The sequence below is a fragment of the Lathamus discolor genome, chromosome 5, assembly GCF_037157495.1.
Source record: "Lathamus discolor isolate bLatDis1 chromosome 5, bLatDis1.hap1, whole genome shotgun sequence".
Classification (NCBI taxonomy): Eukaryota; Metazoa; Chordata; class Aves; order Psittaciformes; family Psittacidae; genus Lathamus; species Lathamus discolor.
Genome location: NC_088888.1, coordinates 112335439 through 112353538, shown reverse-complemented (window position 1 = coordinate 112353538; position 18100 = coordinate 112335439). Strand labels below are relative to the sequence as shown.

Sequence of the window (18100 nt, the reverse complement as noted above, 5' to 3'; positions counted from 1 at the left end):
TCCTGATGTTTCTATACACCCTCAACATTGATGAGATCAGTACTTTAAAGACTCCAAACCCCTGTGGTAGGGCAGCCCTTTTTCAGCTTCAGCCCTGTCCCCATGCCTCCAGCCAGTGTCCAATTCAGCATACAGGGTAAATCACCCAAGGCTTGTCCAGCACAACAGGTTCTCGTACTGGTCTTCTAAAGAGGTTCCCAAACATCCATAATGGAGAAGTCCTGTTAACTTGCTTTGGTCTACAGGCAGTATCTGTATCAGTATCTGCACCAGACCGGTGTATGTCTGGTCTATAGGTGGCTACTGAGAGAGAAGAGGCTATGTCAGGTCTTCTCCAGCAGCTGATTGCCCCATCATTATTCCTCTTTACTTTCTGTACATGTTTTGGCCAAGAAATCAAGATCAGGTTTAAGAGTACTGGCCCCTTTGCCCTCCAAGTAATTTATTCTTTTCTATTCAAAAGAACAATTCATCACTGTAAAACCAAACAACTTAATGTCAAATGACATTCTGCCTTAAAAAACCCACACCCACCACACACACACCAGGCATACATGGCTTCCAGAACTTTTGCTGGAGGCTTGCAGGAACTAATTTTGCCTAAATCTATAGCATATCACTGATGGGTATGAGGAGAAGAGATAAGGACAGCTACAGTCCTACAAAGGGACAGAAACTGAGCACATCCAGAAACACAATATTGCTGCAGATGCACAACCACCTGAACACTGTTTGTGACCAAGAACAGATTTTTCCTCAGAGTATCCAATACCATTAAGATTTTGGCATTCCCCCAAGGACCAGGGTGTAATGCATCACAGGATCTTGCTGATCCCGAATGGGTTTTGTTCCCTGTTTACATGAATTATAACTTTGTCCCTGTTTTTCTTGCAACAGAGTCTGCTTTAGAAAGACTTCAGAAACCCTTCTGCTCTAAAGTCTGAATTTTTATTTTTGTTTTAATAGAATACTGGGTGTCTTTGTGCAGCATGCAGTACACAAGAACTGCCAAATAGGTGGCTTTGTGAACCCTGGTAAACCTAACATCTACTGCATGCATGACAGCCTCTGACTACCAGGAACTAACTGCCCAATCTGGGCATATAAAATAAGATTTATAAAATCTTAAGATTTATACAAACGCCCGTAGCATGGGGAACAAACAAGAGGAATTAGAGATGTGTGCACATCTACAGGGGTATGATATAATAGGCATCACAGAAACATGGTGGGATGGCTCCTATGACTTGAGTGTTGGAATGGAAGGTTACAGGCTCTTTTGAAAAGACAGGACTGGCAGCCAGGGAGAGGGAGTTGCCCTTTATGTTAGGGATAGGCTGGAGAGTACAGAACTCTGTCTGGGGACAGGTGAGCAGTTTACAGAGTTTGTGGGTCAGGGTTAAAGGGAGAACAGCAATGGGAGACACTACTTAGGGGATCTGTTACAGACCGCCTGATCAAGAGGAACCTGCAGATGAAGCACTCTACAGACACAGGAAAAGCCTCACACTTACAGGCCCTTGTTCTCATGGGGGACTTCAGCCACCCTGACATCTGTTGGAACAACGGTACTGCATGACACAAGCAATCCAGGAGGTTCCTCGATTGGGTGGAAGACAAATTCCTTCTGCAAGTTCTTCTGGAAGTTAAGGATAACAGGAAGGGATTCTATAGGTACGTAGCAAATAAAAAACAGACTAGGGACAATGTAGGCCCCCTCCAGAAGCTACTGGGAGAACTGGCTACACAGGATTTGGAGAAGGCTGAGATTCTGAATTACTTCTTTGCCTCAGTCTTCACTGGCAAATGCTCTGACCACACCACCCAAGTCTTGGAAGGCAGACGCAGGGACTGTTAGAATGAAGACCTTGGGCCCACTGCAGGGGAGGATCTGGTTCGAGACCATCTTAAGAACCTGAACATGCACAAGTCCATGGGACCTGATGAAATCCACCCACAGGTCCTGAAGGAGCTAGTGAATGAAGCTGCTAAGCCACTGGCCATCATATTTGAAAAATCATGGCAGTCAGGTGAAGTTCCCGAAGACTAGAAAAAGGGAAATGTAATCCCCATTTTCAAGAAGGGGAAAATGGATGATGCAGGGAAATACAGACCAGCCAGTCTCACCTCTGTGCCTGGCAAGATCTTGGAGCAGACTCTCCTGGAAGGCATGCTAAGGCACATGAAAAACAACAAGGTGCTTGGTGACAGCCAGCATGGCTTCACTAAGGGGAAATCCTGCCTGACCAATTTGGTGGCCTTCTATGATGGGGCTACGGAACCAATGGATAGGGATAGAGCAGTTGATGTCATCTACCTGGACTTGTGCAAAGCGTTCGACACTGTCCCACACAACATCCTTGTCTCTGAATTGGAGAGACATCAATTTGATAGGTGGACCACTCAGTGGATAAAGAACTGGCTGGATGGCCGCACACAAAGAGTTGTGGTCAATGGCTCAATGTCCGGCTGGAGACCAGTAACGAGTGGTGTCCCTCAGGGATCGGTGTTGGGACTGGCCTTGTTTAGCATCTTTGTGGGTGACATGGACAGTGGGATTTGAGTGTGCTCTCAGCAAGTTTGCCGATGCCACCAAGCTGTGTGGTCCAGTTGATACGCTGCAGGGAAGGGATGCCATCCAGAGGGACCTTGACACGCTTATGAGGTGGGCTGATGCCAACCTGATGAAGTTCAACCATGACAAGTGCAAGGTCCTACACCTGGGTCAGAGCAATGCCAGGCACAGCTACAGGTTGGGCAGGGAAGAGATTCAGAGCAGCCCTGCAGAGAAGGACTTGGGGGTGCTGGTCGATGAGAAAATGAACATGAGCCGGCTTCAGTGTGAGCTCGCAGCCCAGAAAGCCAACCGTATCCTGGGCTGCATCAAAAGAAGCGTGACCAGCAGGTCGAAAGAGGTGATCCTGCCCCTCTACTCTGCTCTTGTGAGACCTCACCTGGAGTATTGTGTGCAGTTCTGGTGTCCTCAACATAAAAAGGACATGGAACTGCTGGAACAAGTCCAGAGGAGGGCCACGAGGATGATCAGGGGACTGGAGCACCTCCTGTATGAAGACAGGCTGAGGAAGTTGGGGCTGTTCAGCCTGGAGAAGAGAAGGCTGCGTGGAGACCTCATAGCAGCCTTCCAGTATCTGAAGGGGGCCTATAGGGACGCTGGGGAGGGACTCTTCATCAGGGACTGTAGTGATAGGACAAGGGGTAATGGGTTAAAACTTAAACAGGGGAAGTTTAGATTGGATATAAAGAAGTTCTTTCCTGTTAGGGTGGTGAGGCACTGGAATGGGTTGCCCAGGGAGGTTGTGAGTGCTCCATCCCTGGCAGTGTTCAAGGCCAGGTTGGATGAAGCCTTGTGTGGGATGGTTTAGTGTGAAATGTCCCTGCCCATGGCAGGGGGGTTGGAACCAGATAATCTTAAGGTCCTTTCCAACCCTAACTATTTTATGATTCTATGAAATAAGTCTTTTATTTGTTCTGCCTTTCTCATCAGTACAATGGATTGTAAGAATAAACAGGAACCCATCTTCAGCTGCATAACTCTGCACAGTCAGAGGTCTGGCAACCACTACGAAGATCCTGCAGCCCCATTGTCTGACCAGGGCCAGACCCCTGGAGAAGGGCAGAGGCAGCAAGGCCTGCCCTGAGAGAGAGGTAGTTCACTGTGTGAACAGTGCCAGCACTGCAGAAACTCAGCACACACCATCAAGTTTTGGACCAATGTCCTCAGACAGGAATTCTGGCACAGTACTACAAAGGACAACGCTGTCCTGCCAAACATCAGCAAAATAGAATCATAGAATAGTTAGGGTTGGAAAGGATCTCAAGATCATCTAGTTCCAACCCCCCTGCCATAGGCAGGGACACCTTACACTAAACCATCCCACACGAGGCTTCATCCAACCTGGCCTTGAACACTGCCAGGGATGGAGCATTCACAACCTCCCTGGGCAACCTATTCCAGTGCCTCACCACCCTAACAGGAAAGAACTTCTTTATATCCAATCTAAACTTCCCCTGTTTAATTTTTAACCCATTACCCCTTGTCCTATCACTACAGTCCCTGATGAAGGGTCCCTCCCCAGCATCCCTATAGGCCCCCTTCAGATACTGGAAGGCTGCTATGAGGTCTCCAAGTGTCAAGTGTAAAGTAATTTTCCAAACAATGTTCTGATTAGCTTAATTTTCCAATGTGTCTTCAAAGACTATTACTACTGCATGTTGGATGGCAAGGGCTAATTGACTATCCAGCCATTCTGTCCTTTACTCTTGGGCCCCATTTAAGAACAGGGAAGAGGCAGTGATCAATCACGAAAGTTATTATCAACAGAAACCTTAGCCAGTGATGTAATATAGTCACTCCTATACCAGAAAGGCAAGTCAATGAAATCCTCTGGAAGCCCAACCTCTATCTATGATAGCTGTTTGTACCTCATTAAGGACTTGATAATAAGCTTCTCTGCATCCAGGTCCTGTGGACATATTGCAGTGGCAGAGGTATTTCTGGAAAGAGTTGAGCTTGCGCTGTCTGAAGGAACTTCCAGCTCACACACAAAGAAAGTCAGTTTTGAATTAGCTGTTGTAGGCCACCAAGGGACCTGTCCCCTCTGACATTCTGGTCCTTGTGCCCCTGAACTTGCAGTCCCACTGGAATTCTCAAACATGTTTTTCTACCACTGTTGCAGAGCCTGGCTCTGTTTGATTAGCCACACTTGGCAAGCCTCTTTCCTGTTCTAGCAGTTTATATCACAGCTCACGTGAAACTTGGCTCAAAGTCACATGCATAACCTTGCTTTGTTATTGCAAAGCTGAAGCAATGCAACAGTAGAGCAACGGCTTAAGACCACCAGATTCTTCACTGTATGCCTTAGGGCAAAGCAGAGACAGCTTTGCCAGACACACATCTGTTCCATTCATCACTGTGACAGCAACAAGCTGCTACTGAAGTCAACTCTGAAAAATTCTCTGTCAGAATGTTAAGCAAGGCAGACAAAAGTGTTGTTGCATCTTGCGATAGTGTTTCAGAAGCTGGGACAAGAAACATTTGGTTTGGTCTGGTTTGGTCACTATTGTAGGTCCATCGCCTTGGTACACAAGCCATTTAGCACAGACAGAGGCTTGAGAGGAGCTTCGCCTGAGCATACATTTTAAAACAAGCTCTTAACTGTACAAGAGAAGAACACACACTTTAATATGCCTCTGACAGAAGCTCTTCTGAATGACTTGCAGATGGTTGCTGCCATTCACTGCTCTATCTAGTGATGATTTAATTCTGTGAATGATCAGATGCATGAAGGCTAAGGGCAGTTATATTAAGCAAGACAAGTAACAAAGGTTAAAAAGAAAAGTCTGATCACCAACATTAACAATGAACATGGCTTTCTCAGCCACAGAGTAGACGACAGCAAGGGCCAAACTACAAGACAGAACTATATGAGTGATCAGTCTGGCATAGAATCAGCAAAGCAAAGATGAACATTAGAAAAGGATTCAGCCAAATATGGTGTCATGCAGGGCAGATGACAGGAAGATACATGAAGCACAAAAAAAGGTAGGACAAGCAACTTGCCTTTGGCAAGCTGAAATCAATCTGACAATAAAAACAAAGAGAAATAATTACCATTACTACAGGAACCTGCAAAGCTTGCAGACTTCTCAAACCCTCAAGGACATGCTAGAGGAAGGAGCTCACCAGGGTAAATGGACAGCTCAGAGTGCCCATCAGTCATTAGGAGAGTCAGCCAAGAATGAACTTGGTGGTATTAATTCCCAACTGTCAGCAGTGGCAGGTTTTAGCAGAGATGCCAAATTGCCCAACAAACTGCCCTTTTAAACACTACGTGCTGCAGAAGACATTTTCCTCTTGTCCTGTGTCCAGTTCACACCCACATTGTTCTGCATTCAGCACTTCCTCCCTGCAAGCACAAAAGGCAGTCCTTCCTTTCCTCCTGAAGTAGCCACTGAAACACTTGGTCTCTTGCAAATATCTGAGCATTCTCCAAAGCAAGACCGTATTAGTACACTCTTCTAGTGAAGTGCTCAACTACACCATACTCCATGTTTCAGCAGGCTTAGAAAGCAGAGGAAGACAAGATGACAGCAAGAAGGATCAGCAACTAACCTTTAAGATTAGTCCCAGGCTTGCTATGCAATCCAGCAACAGGGGATGATTAACCACCTTACCTGTGCTGCACTGTACCAGCACCACAGGGACACAAAAATAATCAACTGAACACAAGACCATCTGTTTGCCGCTATGAAGGAGTGACCACAGGGCCAGGACAGGTATGAGGCCACATTGCTATCTCCTGCACTCATACTCAAGACATTTTCACTACTGCAAAAGGGTATAAAACTGCATGAACACACGACATTTCACAGTTCACTTCATTTGCACACAAAGATGACAAATGCATTTTTATTAGGGAGGTCAAAGCCTAGAAAAATAAGCTAATGGGAAGCCATTGGAAACAGAAATGCAGCACACAGCCATTAAACACTGAGTCAAACAGGAAAAGCAGGGCATATTTAAGTTAATCACAGAATACAAGCATCCTACAGCCCTGCGGATCTGTATCAGGAATTGTAAACAGTGTTTGCAAAGTTATTTGCAACACTGAGTCACCAAAAGAAAGAGGATTTTATTATTTTAACAGTTGAATATCTGATGAGATGAAGAGGCAAAGAAGTTCAGTATATGAAAAGTTCACTACATAACAGCCCCCAGCTGCTTACATCCATGTTCATGCTTACCACATCCATTGACATTGTTTCTGAGTAGTAGAACTGATCGCTGCTTAAAACATTGCCCACGTTTTAAGTCAGAAAATTCTGCTGAAGCAGAACCAGTGGTACTTGCAACAGAGAGCTGGTATCATACAAAAATTCATGTACTTTCAGAGAGCTATCCTTCTAAGCAGAAATCAATACAGAATCATAAAATCATGTCATGGTTCAGGTTGGAAGGGTCCTCTGGAGGCCAAGCTTGTCCAAACCTGCCTGTTCCAGCAGGGACATCCAGAGCCAGTTTCCCAGGACCATGTCCAGGCAGCCCCTGAAGAGCTCCAAGGATGGAGACTCCCATTACCTTGTGGGGCAACCTATGCCTGTGTCACCTTCACAATGAAAAATCATTTCCTGGTGTTCAAAGGGAACCTCCTACAGTCCAGCTCCCGCCTGTTGCCTCTGGTCCAGTCACTGGACACCACTGAGAAGAGCCTGGCTCCATCCTCTTGGCACCCTCCCTGCAGGTATTTACAGACATGGATTCCATCCCCCAGAGCCTGCTCTGCTCCAGGCAGAGCCATCCCAGCTCCATCAGCCTTTCCCCACAGCGGAGATGATGCAGTCCCTCCACCACCTTGGTGGCCCCTCACTGGACCATTCTGCCAATCCCTCTTGCACTGGGGAGCCCAGCACTCCTGGTATGGCCTCACCAGTGCTGAGCAGAGGGGAAGGATCCCCTCCCTTGAGCTACTAGCAGTATTTTGCCCATGCATTCCAGGATATCAATAGCCTTTATGACAAGGGCACATTGTTCACTCGTGTATCTATGAAGGCATGCGAATGAATGATAGGAAGGAAAATTAACATCCTGCATTAGACTTGTGAAGCAGTGGGTGGCATTTTTATGTTTAAATAAAAAACTGTAAGTTTTAAACTTACATGTTTGACCACATCCATTACATGAAGCAGAAGGTGGGAGGAGGCAGAGCAGGAAATGGAAGACCATAGACACAAGAACAGATAAAGAGGACTTATCTTACAAGTACCTGTCAATCCTGGCAGCATGCAGGGTCTTAAGCAGGGACTTAACAGATGATTAGCACTTTATCTGAATGAGTTCATGATAAAAACAACTTCATTCTGAACAAAGTGCATAGAGAGATTCAAAATCTGCACACAAAGCCAAATTCTAAGTTATAGACACAAGGAACAAAGGTCCTACAGAGCACAGGAGGCCCTGCTTGGGTTGCATCTTCTGACTGCAACACAGTTTGTATATAAAAAAGATGAAGGGGCAGTAGGCCTGCCACTCAGTTTTCTCAACTGAAATGGCAGGGCAATAATTACCTGCAGTAGCCTCACATCACAGTGCAAGAATTACATGCAATCAGAAAAACAAGAAAAAGACATTTACTGGAATGCTATGAACCAAGCTACTCTGGGGGAATCTTTTATTGCCAGAAGATATACACTGATGAAGTCCTCAGAAACATGACTGTGGAAGTTATGTTTTAAGCAGCAGCTTTGCTTAACAGCAATTCAGACTGGACCAGTATAAATGCATATTTGATTAAAATGCAATTAGGGCCCACAAGTTTGAGTATTTCAAGTTTAACTTCCCTGAATTTCAAACTTCGCATGTCTGATTACTGTTGTTTCACAACATGCTAAAGTGAAGCCGTGCAAATGGCCTTGGAACACTTAAACAGAAAAGCTCACCCCCTGAAAGCAGAAATGAGAGTGAAAACGCTGTCTGGTCCACATGCCTCAAGGCCTAAATCACAAAAAAGTGTCTGGGTTGGAAGTGACCCCTTGAGAATGCAGCTCACCCCCATCGCTCAAGCAGGGTCAGCTAAAACAGGCATGGTTCGGGGGTTGGAACTATATAATCTTAAGGTCCTTTCCAACCCAAACCAATCTATCATTCTATAAATTTGTGCCCCTTGCCTCTTGTCCCATCAGTGGGCACTATAGAGAAGAGGATGGCTCCCTCCTCCTCATTCTCTCCCATGAGGTATTTATAATACTGAAATGACCCCTCTGAGGCTCCTTCTCTCCAGGCCAAACAGCTTCAGCTCTCTCAGCCTCTCCTCATATGGACAGATGGTACAGTCCCTCAATTGTCTTCGTGGCCCTGTCACGACTCTCTCCATTAAGTCCATATCTGTCTTGTACTGTGGAGCTCAGATCTAGACAAAGTGCCCCAGGTGTTGTATTGCCAGTGCTAAAGAAAGGATCGCTTCCCTTCATCCACCAGCAATGCTCTTTCCTAAGATATTATTGTCCACTTTTGTGTTGCTGGTTCACCGTCAGCCTGCTGTCCCTCAGGATCCCCATGTCCTGATCTGCAGAAGTGGTTTCACAGAAGGTTAGCCCTGAGCACATACATGGGGATGTAAATACTTGCTAAGTTTATATTAAAGAGATCTTTCAAGAACCATCAGGAAGAAGCCTTCTAAAATGCTGATGTTCCACATGCCTTCAAAGGGCCCCAGAAGGAGTGGACATACTCAACTGCCATACTAATACTAAAAACAGGTAAATGAAGTCCTAGACAACAATAAGACGTGTCCCTTGACACATCCTGAAAATCCGCATAAAGGCAGAGAAAAAACCCACAATCCAGCAGAGCTGAAGCAGCAGGCACCTGCTTTCAGTACAACACAAAAAAGAATAAATCTGACCACAGAAAAGGCACATTCTCATAACCTGGAACACTGAAATAGGAAATGTAAACCTTTTCAGAAGATCCTATTTAATTGAAAATGACAATCAGTCTAGAAGACAGTTGTTTGCTAGTGTTTTCATGAATGAGATGACTCACAGCAGCACAAAAGCATCCTGAGCAAAGAAGGCAAGCACAAGAAGCAAGAGCCAGCTTTTAAGCCTTCTGCAAAGTTAAAATGAGACTTTATTACCATCAAGCCATAGCAGGAGCCAAATCTGTTAAGTATGCATTCCACACGGTAACTTTGCAACAAGGCCAAAACCACCAATTCTAATCATGAAATTGGACTCAACCCCCCCCCAAACATAACAACACCCTCCCCAAAAACCACATAAAATCATAACACATTCAGTCAGGTGCTATTTGAAATTTCAAAACCTAGCCACATCAATTCAAAGCCCATTGATCATCACTTACCTATAACTGCTCCTCCTGCCTTGAGGTGCATGCTTATACACAAAAATCAAGGCAGGTCTCTGGTAACCATTTTGCCACTCCAGTAATCTTAACAGCAGCTAAATCATGAGATGCCTGACAATTTATTACAATTAGAAATTAACCTCATGCTATTCCAGTGTTTATTCAGTTTCTCAACAACAGTTCAAACATGAAAAATCTTCAGTTTATGACAGGCTTTTACATCACTGAGATTCTCAAAGACAGCAGAGACCAAGGTGAGACAAAGCCTTTATTGAAGATATAAGTGACCTGCTACCACTTAGGCCTTTCTGAGCCATTTTTGGGAAAGAAAAAAAAAAAAAAAAGAAAGAAGAAAAAGAAGTTCCACTCAAAACTATTCCTCTGTCAGATCCCATTCCCTGCAGCACCTGTAGCCAGAGAGAAACCTTTTCCCCTGCTTGTGAAAGCCTATCCTAGTGCAAAGTTTCTAAGAAACTGGAATGTTTGGCTTGGTAGAGGATGTGCTTGACTTCACACATAAAACTGAATGGCTAGAAGCTAAATAACATAAATGCATGTTAAATCTTCCTAAATGAATGCAAACACGGGTGAAAGATTTCCATTTTTATGATAGATTTTTCTATGTCTGCTCATTTCAACTATCCGTGGTTTTTTCTCTAAACCACACTTGTCTTAGTCTAAAAAAAACCAACAACAAGCAAAGCCATATCAAAGCTACTCTAGTAACCCCTATTTTATTTCTAAATGACCTACTGTCACAAGTGTCTATTAAGGATATGAAAACCAGCATAACAAGTCCTTAAACAACAGGTAACAAAATCCAAGAGAGTGAAGTAATTACTAAAATAGTTAATAGTCATGAAAGCATGTCACTCACATTATGAGGCCAACACTCAAGCAAAACAGAAGCCCTATATTTACTGTTTTCAAACCCAAGTCACTGTTCAAGATCTAAGGATTAAACAATTTCCATATCTCATATGAACAGTGAATACTGATAAGACATCACTGTTAAAACAAGTTCTCAAGAAACCAGCCAAGAAAGCTCAGTATTTCAAGGCCACCTGGTGCTGTTTCAACACAAGTGAGACACCACAGCACCCTCTTAGGCCCGGAGACCACTGGCTGAGGCCCTTCTTGCCTTGCTAGAATGAGGGTCTCTAGTGCTACTTGCAGTGGTAACTTGATTTCTAAGAAATGGCTTGCTGGTCTTAAGCCTTGTTGCCACCAAGGCAACTGAACCCACACTGAAGTCCAGGCACAATCCTGTTCCCATCCTGTGGGCTTGCTACTGGAACAGTCAGACCGCTGCTGGTGTGCCCCTCTGCCCCTTTTATGCCACAAAAGCAGTCTGCTGTACGTAACTGTCACAGCCCAACCTGCCCAGCTCACAGCACTCTGGCAAACAAGCTATCCCCATGGGAATATGCCCTCTCAATGCCTCAAGCCCTGAATACATCACCTTCCCCCTCAGCTACAAAAGATCCCAAGACTTTGCTCTTTGAGTCTCTCCTCTGCTGGAGATGCAAAGCAGCCCACCACATCCTCCTCCTGCAAACACTAAGGTGGCACACAGCCCGTTTGGACAGGCCCACCACTTCCAGCTGACAGTTAGTAGGTTCCCAACTCAGTAGAAACAAACTCTAACCCTCCTAATCAAGAACAACCCTGATGACAAAAAATAAAGAATTATTTAAAAGGGTAAATGCAGCATTCTATTTAATAGGGCTACAAATTGTAGCACTTGAGTCCTTCTCTACCTCCCACCCCAGCCCAATGCCCTCCTCATATGCGCAATTCACCCTGAAAATAGAGCTTTGTCTGGGGAAGCAAACAGTAAACCTTACTTCACAATCATGGACTTATTTGAACAGGATGTTTCCCTGGCCATCAGGAGCCAGACACATTCACCAAAACATTCATCTTAAAAACAAAACATCTAAGGAGTTAAAACTACAAGCAAGCAATTGGATAGCCAAGCACAAAGCAAAGGCTAGTCCAAGTTTGGTGCCCAGCCAAGTCTAGCAGAGCAGTAGCAGGAAAGAGCCTAATGTATGTGGAAAGTTCAGCTGGAAAGAGCTCAGAGCAATGCATCCACTTGGCTTGACATGCAGGAGCCAGCATGCACTAGAGTCCATGGGCTAGCACACTCTAAGAACAAGGAGAGGAAGAGAACTAACAACCAGCAGACTTCACAAAGGGCAGTGCTCCCTCTCTGTAAGGCTGTGGCTGAGAGCATGAGGAACAGTTTGTATCCCAACACAGAATGCAGGGTCTCAAAGTGGGATGCATCTAAGCCATGGAATGTTACATAACAGCCACCTTAGAGCAAGGGAACACTGCATAAATAATTTAGAGAGTGTGTATGTTTGTGTGTTACAAATATAGATATACACACACATATATATATATAAATATATATACATACACACACAAATAAAATAATGTACATTACATATATAGTGATAATCACATCACAGGAGCGGAGAAGTTTGCTCACCATTAGCAAATATCCTATGAAAGACTGTTGGAAACAGAGCAGCCCGTAAGCGGGAAGTAAAACAAGATAGAAGTCAATGAGTTGATGAAACAGCAAGCACTTAACATTGATAGAGACAGCTAGATCAGAATCATGCCAAAACATGGACAAGACTGAGAATCTGGCCCTGCCTCCAGCCACCTTTTTAAAATAAATTTATCTAAGAAATACAAGTGTTTCTTAATTGAGAACCAGACTGGGTGAGGGAGACAAGACACCTTTGACCAAGTAGAATATTACAGCCAACTCTGAGGGTAAGCAGCTGGAAATTCTGCTTTGTCTGTTGAGTGCTCCAGTGTCACTTAGCACCCTCTTCTGCAGACAGCTACCTTTCTCTATATCCAAGCACAGATCTGGGCAGCAGAACCCATACTTACATACATGTCCACATAATTTAATAGCAGAGTTAAGACCAAGTAAGACTCAAGTCTCCTGGCACCTTGGCCTGGAACAGAAAGGAGACTCTGGACTGACTGCAATTAAATATATACTGAATCTAAAAGGTCAGGCATGTTGAAGGCAGTAAAGCACATACCTCAGCCAAGTGCCTAGAGCGACTATTTGCAAATATACTAGCACAACACTAAGCATCCTCCTGTGCTACTGCAAGTCTCACTCGGCACATGCCTGTACATTGCCATGCCTCAGGGGCACCAGAAGACATTACAAGACACTCCAATTTGAGGCTTCAGTTCTGTTGGGGCACTCCAAGAGCTGCCCCAACGGATTTTAATTCAACACCATCACCTTTTTCCATTTATGACTGGTTCTTACACTCCCATTAAGAATTACAAGAAACATCTCCCAAAATCACTTAACACAAGCAAGCGGCAGCATCCAACACCCTGTCTGAACACACTGTTCTCATTTACAGAGTACCTTTGCCATGTAACAGTAAAACATCTTACAAATGCTCCCTTAGCAGGCCCACTTGTTAGACAATATAGATATGCACAGATGAAACAAGGTGTTGGCATGTGAGTCCTTTGGAAGAGCACACAGAAAACAACTTGGACCTCTCACAAGGAACATTTTCATCTGACCGCAACTCCAGAAAGCAGCTGGAACATTCCACACTCTGGGAACACCATTGTAAGTTTAAAAACTGCAGGCATCTTTCTTATCACATATCCCACAAAGCTCATCACTTGACGCTTTTCCTCCCTGAATTTACTAGCCTTGCATTTTATGGCACTAAAAGAAAAAAACAGTTAGCAAATTAATGGATTATGAATGGCTTTTGCATTTAAGCAGTATGAAAAGTGCTCCCTCTTTCACACTCCCTTTTTCTTCCACAGATGACGCCCAGCATATAAAGATTTCATCCCTCTTTCCAAAACAGTGCAACAGTAACAGCAACACCCTAATACCAATCTCTTTTCTACCTGCAGTGCACAGATGGCTCTAGAAACAAGAGACTGATCCAGAATTTCATGCAGAATAAGAAAACAGTGGTCAGTCCTGCTAGTGCACATGCTTCCGCAATCTGAAGTAGCAGTAAGAAGTGACAGGCAAAAGAGCTGCTCCCACACCTAAGCAAGTGTTACAGGAACAAGTACCAGCCATTTCTGCTGTGACACAAGTCACAGGCAATACTTGTCTAGCACTTCCTCACCTCACAGACAGAAGGACGTTTTGAAGAACAGTAGCAGCTTCCTAACCCCAGATTTTGCCCCACATTCAGCAAGTATTCTCTTTGCTTGAAATAGAGAAAGAGGAGCTTTCAGGAACATAGCTCGGAATGGTGCTAGGGACAGAGACAGTATCAAAGAGCAGATCATAGTGCACTGAATCATCGTTGCCCTTAAATCCATGAGAATTACTGCCCCACTTCTAAGTAAATGCAGGAAAGTTTTCAGATACCAGCCAGTTGTAAGAATTAACTACTAGAAGTAATAAACATGGGCCTAACATTGCCAGTGACCCCAAATCAACTACTGCTCTAGGGGCCCAAACATGAGAATAGCCTGTCAGGCTACTGCAGTCAGCAGTACTAGAAAATCTCAAGCTCAAATACAGCCAGCAGTTCTGGTGACACAGTTTTGACTTTTCTAGTTGGGTGGGCACTACAGGACTAAGAATGCTTTCTGCAACATCGGCAATTTTAATTCCACCCTGCACTGGAGCCATGGTTTTCACATCCAGAGGACTCCTGACCACAAGTCCACCCACGCTCACTTCCTTTTTTATTTAAGGACCAGTATCTCCCAGAAAAATCACTTCATTCCTGAACACAAGGTGAGCAAGGCAGCCTACAGCTGTGGAGAAAATTTGCTCAGGAACAACTGTAGTTAAGCACTGTTGCACATACACGATCCCAGCGTATGTCCTCTCCCTGCTGAGGTTACAGTTGTTACAGCACACAGCTACCCATTAGCCTTTGACAGAACACTTCTGTCTAACTGCCTCTGTCCCTCCCACCATGCCTAATAGAAGCAAAGCTCTATGGAACTGGAGAGAGCGCACAAAGGTGTAAGCTTATTGAGGCAACTGCAACCCATGCTCAAGAGCCAACATTCTTCTAGACAACCTCTAAAGGGCACCACTGGGAGCCTGAATGCTCTTGAGATGTTACCTTTGCTGATTTGTATAACTTCTCTCTGGTAAAAAGACAGGGCTCTAGACACCAGCTTCAAGTAGTTTGTTTTGACAAAGTGCTGGCTACCAATCAGAAAGACTGCAGCTATATAATACTTTTAAGCTAAACTAGGAAGAGAAGAATCTCTTACACACTCAAGTCTACAATCAGCTTCCCATTAGTGGCCTGAACTGAACGCCAGGAGCCAGTTGTGCTTGCCGACATACAGGTATCAGATGTATACAGCTCTTGGAAATTTCTCCCACCTGGACAAAGTTGGGGAAAGATGACAAAGCAAACCCCATGATGTCATCAGCCTGCGTGAAGAGTGAGTCATCAAATTTACAGGCAGATAGAGAACTGAGTGTTCCTTCTGCCCTGAACTAGTCTCCCTGCATACAAGCATGTATCAGAGGTTTGTTAAAGAGTATAGAGGCCCCAGTTCTGGAACAAAGAGACAGCACAAGAGTTCTTTGATGAAAAGTCACAGAGGTCTACAATTTAAGAAGAGCATCTGTTTTTAGATGACAAGTGAAGCACAGCTTTCTCTCCTGTACATGGTCAGCATCAAACCAAGAATACACACAGACAAAAGCCTACAGGACAGCAAGTGCATAGTCCTCAGGTTTGAGAATACTTGCAGAAGCTGGAAAACAGATAATCAACTGTCACTTGGAAGGTTATGTCAAAGTACAACACAACACATCGTGAATGCAGACATATTATTAGAGACATAGGAACAGCAAAGGTGAAAAAACAAATCAGTATGCAAGGATGCACTGCATGCCAGAAAAATTACTTCTTACTTAGGAAATAAAACACTTTAGCACAAGGTGGCTGCCTGAACAGGGCACAGTTTCTGCCAAACAGGCCCAAAACAAACTTAGCATCCTGAAGACCAGGCCAAAGTGAGGGATGCTGGATGAGGATGCCAAGACATGTAGCTTGCTTCAGCCAGAACATATAAGCTTGATTGTGTTTGCAACAGCAAGTACTCATGTGGCATCAGCGGACACAGCTCTCCAGACAGCTCTCAAAGTTTCACAACTCTGTGTATATTAACACAAAAAAGACTGCAGAGCAGATGAATCCAAGGATAAGGTGCATACAAAACCTGAAAGTTTCAGCACCATTTCTCAGGGGGTCCCCTGAGACCAAAAAATGAGAAAGGGGCTAACAGGAGAAAGAGTATCCAGTATCACTCCTTCCTGCACCTGAAGGTAGTCCAATCAAAAGTTAAATTTACTACCAATCCCTGGAACAACCGATGCAGAGATGGAGCAACATGTGTACATACATGCTTATCATGTCAACACTGACAGGATTAGATGCCTTTTTCTGTTTGAGCAGTTTGCCTTACGGGGAAAGGTCACTCCAAAGCCTTACCTGACCCAATTTTGATCAATCCGTTGTGCTGAATGAAGATTGTGTCACAGGTCAGGTTACCATGGATGATTGGGGGATCACAGGAGTGGAGGTAGCTAGAGATACAGAACAGAGCACTGGTCAGGAAAGCACCAAGGCTAAAGCCAGAAATCTTTCCCTTCATCCCTTCCCTGCTTCAAGAAGCATCAGAAGAGAACAAGAGGGCAAAGGGTACATGCCAGGGACTTACAATAGTAGTGAGGTACAATTAAGTGACTGTACATGAGCCTCTAGGCTAGGAGGGAATCCTGAAAATTAAACTATTTTCTCTAACAAACAATATCTAAAACATGGGGGAAAACAGAAAGCTTTCTCTGATCAGTTCCCAAGAAACCCAGGGTACCAGAGCTAAAGAAACTATTTCATTCATCCTAATACCGCTAGGTGGGTGCCGAAACCACTGGTGTTTTACACCAAAAACATCAGAGCCTTACTCTGACCCTACAGTCATGTACAAACATGACTGGTCATGTTTTCAGCTGGCACAAATAAAGCTTTTCAGTGCTGGGGTCCCAGGTACACTTGAGGCTACCTGGTTTTGCACCTCAGTCTGCTTAGGTTTATATTAGGAGCCAGCAAAAATAAGGATTGTCAGCTCCCAGAAAAGCTTATTAGAATCCCAGCTATTTATCAACACCTATATTTAGCCAAATGCTTTCTTTAGAAAACAGAATTTTCTCTATGAAGTGGCAGTCATGGCTGGACATTTGGGTTATTGTTCTTCCAAGGCTGCTGTTAACTACATACCAACTCTTGCTCAGATAGGGAAGAGTCTTTAAATCCAAAACAAAAACCCCACATTGTATGCAACTGGGTTGCACCAAGACAGCAGGAAAAAGACCTGCATCATCATGAAATGTATAGAGCCACATGTACTTCTAACAATATCACACCACAAGAATTACGAATCCATTGCATGCTACAGGACTGCAGTTAGCCAAGGCTAAAAAAGTTTTCCTCACTCCTCACACACAGAATGCGATTTCTTTCGAGACTTCTCTACAACATCCTGTTGGATCCAGACTACAAAGCTGGATACTCTGGAGAGTTCCCTGATGCTCAACTCCCATACTCACAATCAGTTGCAGCTGTTCGATCTAAAACCTATATTGCACCTGTTTCTCTATTTTGGAGGTTTCAATACTGTCTAACTAAAGACTCTGTGATTGTTATAGGAAGTGCACTTGACACTCTGCAGACTGTGGCTGGGATAAGAATCAGGCTGGGTGACTGAAGGTACTCTCCAGGCTCTGTTCCATGAAGTTTGCTAATATTTGGCAGTATGTATTGTTTACAGCTTTTAGTATTCTAGCGTAAGAGGGGCTACCCTTAAACAGATGGCTAGAGAGCAAGACTGGTAACTCACATACCTGAGAGCAGAGAGGATCTGGGTACACCATCGCTTCCAGGCCTACAGACACAAGGACAGAATAAAAATAATTCAAGGATGAGGAACTAATCCATAGTTCTGTGATTCACAGACCATTCATATGAAGGAATATATGCTACATTCTGTGACATCTCAAATTTTATGCAGTACAGGCAGGTAGGAAATAAAGAACTTAAGAGGATCAGCACTCCCATGCTCAGTTTAGTTTCTACATATTCATATGGATCGAGAAACACACCTCCCCTCCTAGCTCCTCTCATGTAGACCTCTTCCCTCTCTCCT

At 44.3% G+C, this 18100-nt stretch overlaps 1 protein-coding gene across 1 annotated transcript in view; it reads right to left on the bottom strand.

Annotated features, from left to right (window-relative positions):
- The window catches only part of NRBP1 (nuclear receptor binding protein 1), a 43391-nt gene that overhangs the window by 7955 nt on the left and 17336 nt on the right, over positions 1-18100 (bottom strand). Inside the window, exons 6-7 of the mRNA XM_065682086.1 lie at positions 17799-17839; positions 16390-16484 (exon numbers count right to left, since the gene is read on the bottom strand). Of these exons, the coding sequence (XP_065538158.1) occupies positions 16390-16484; positions 17799-17839 (136 nt within the window). The remainder of the gene's footprint in view (positions 1-16389; positions 16485-17798; positions 17840-18100) is intronic.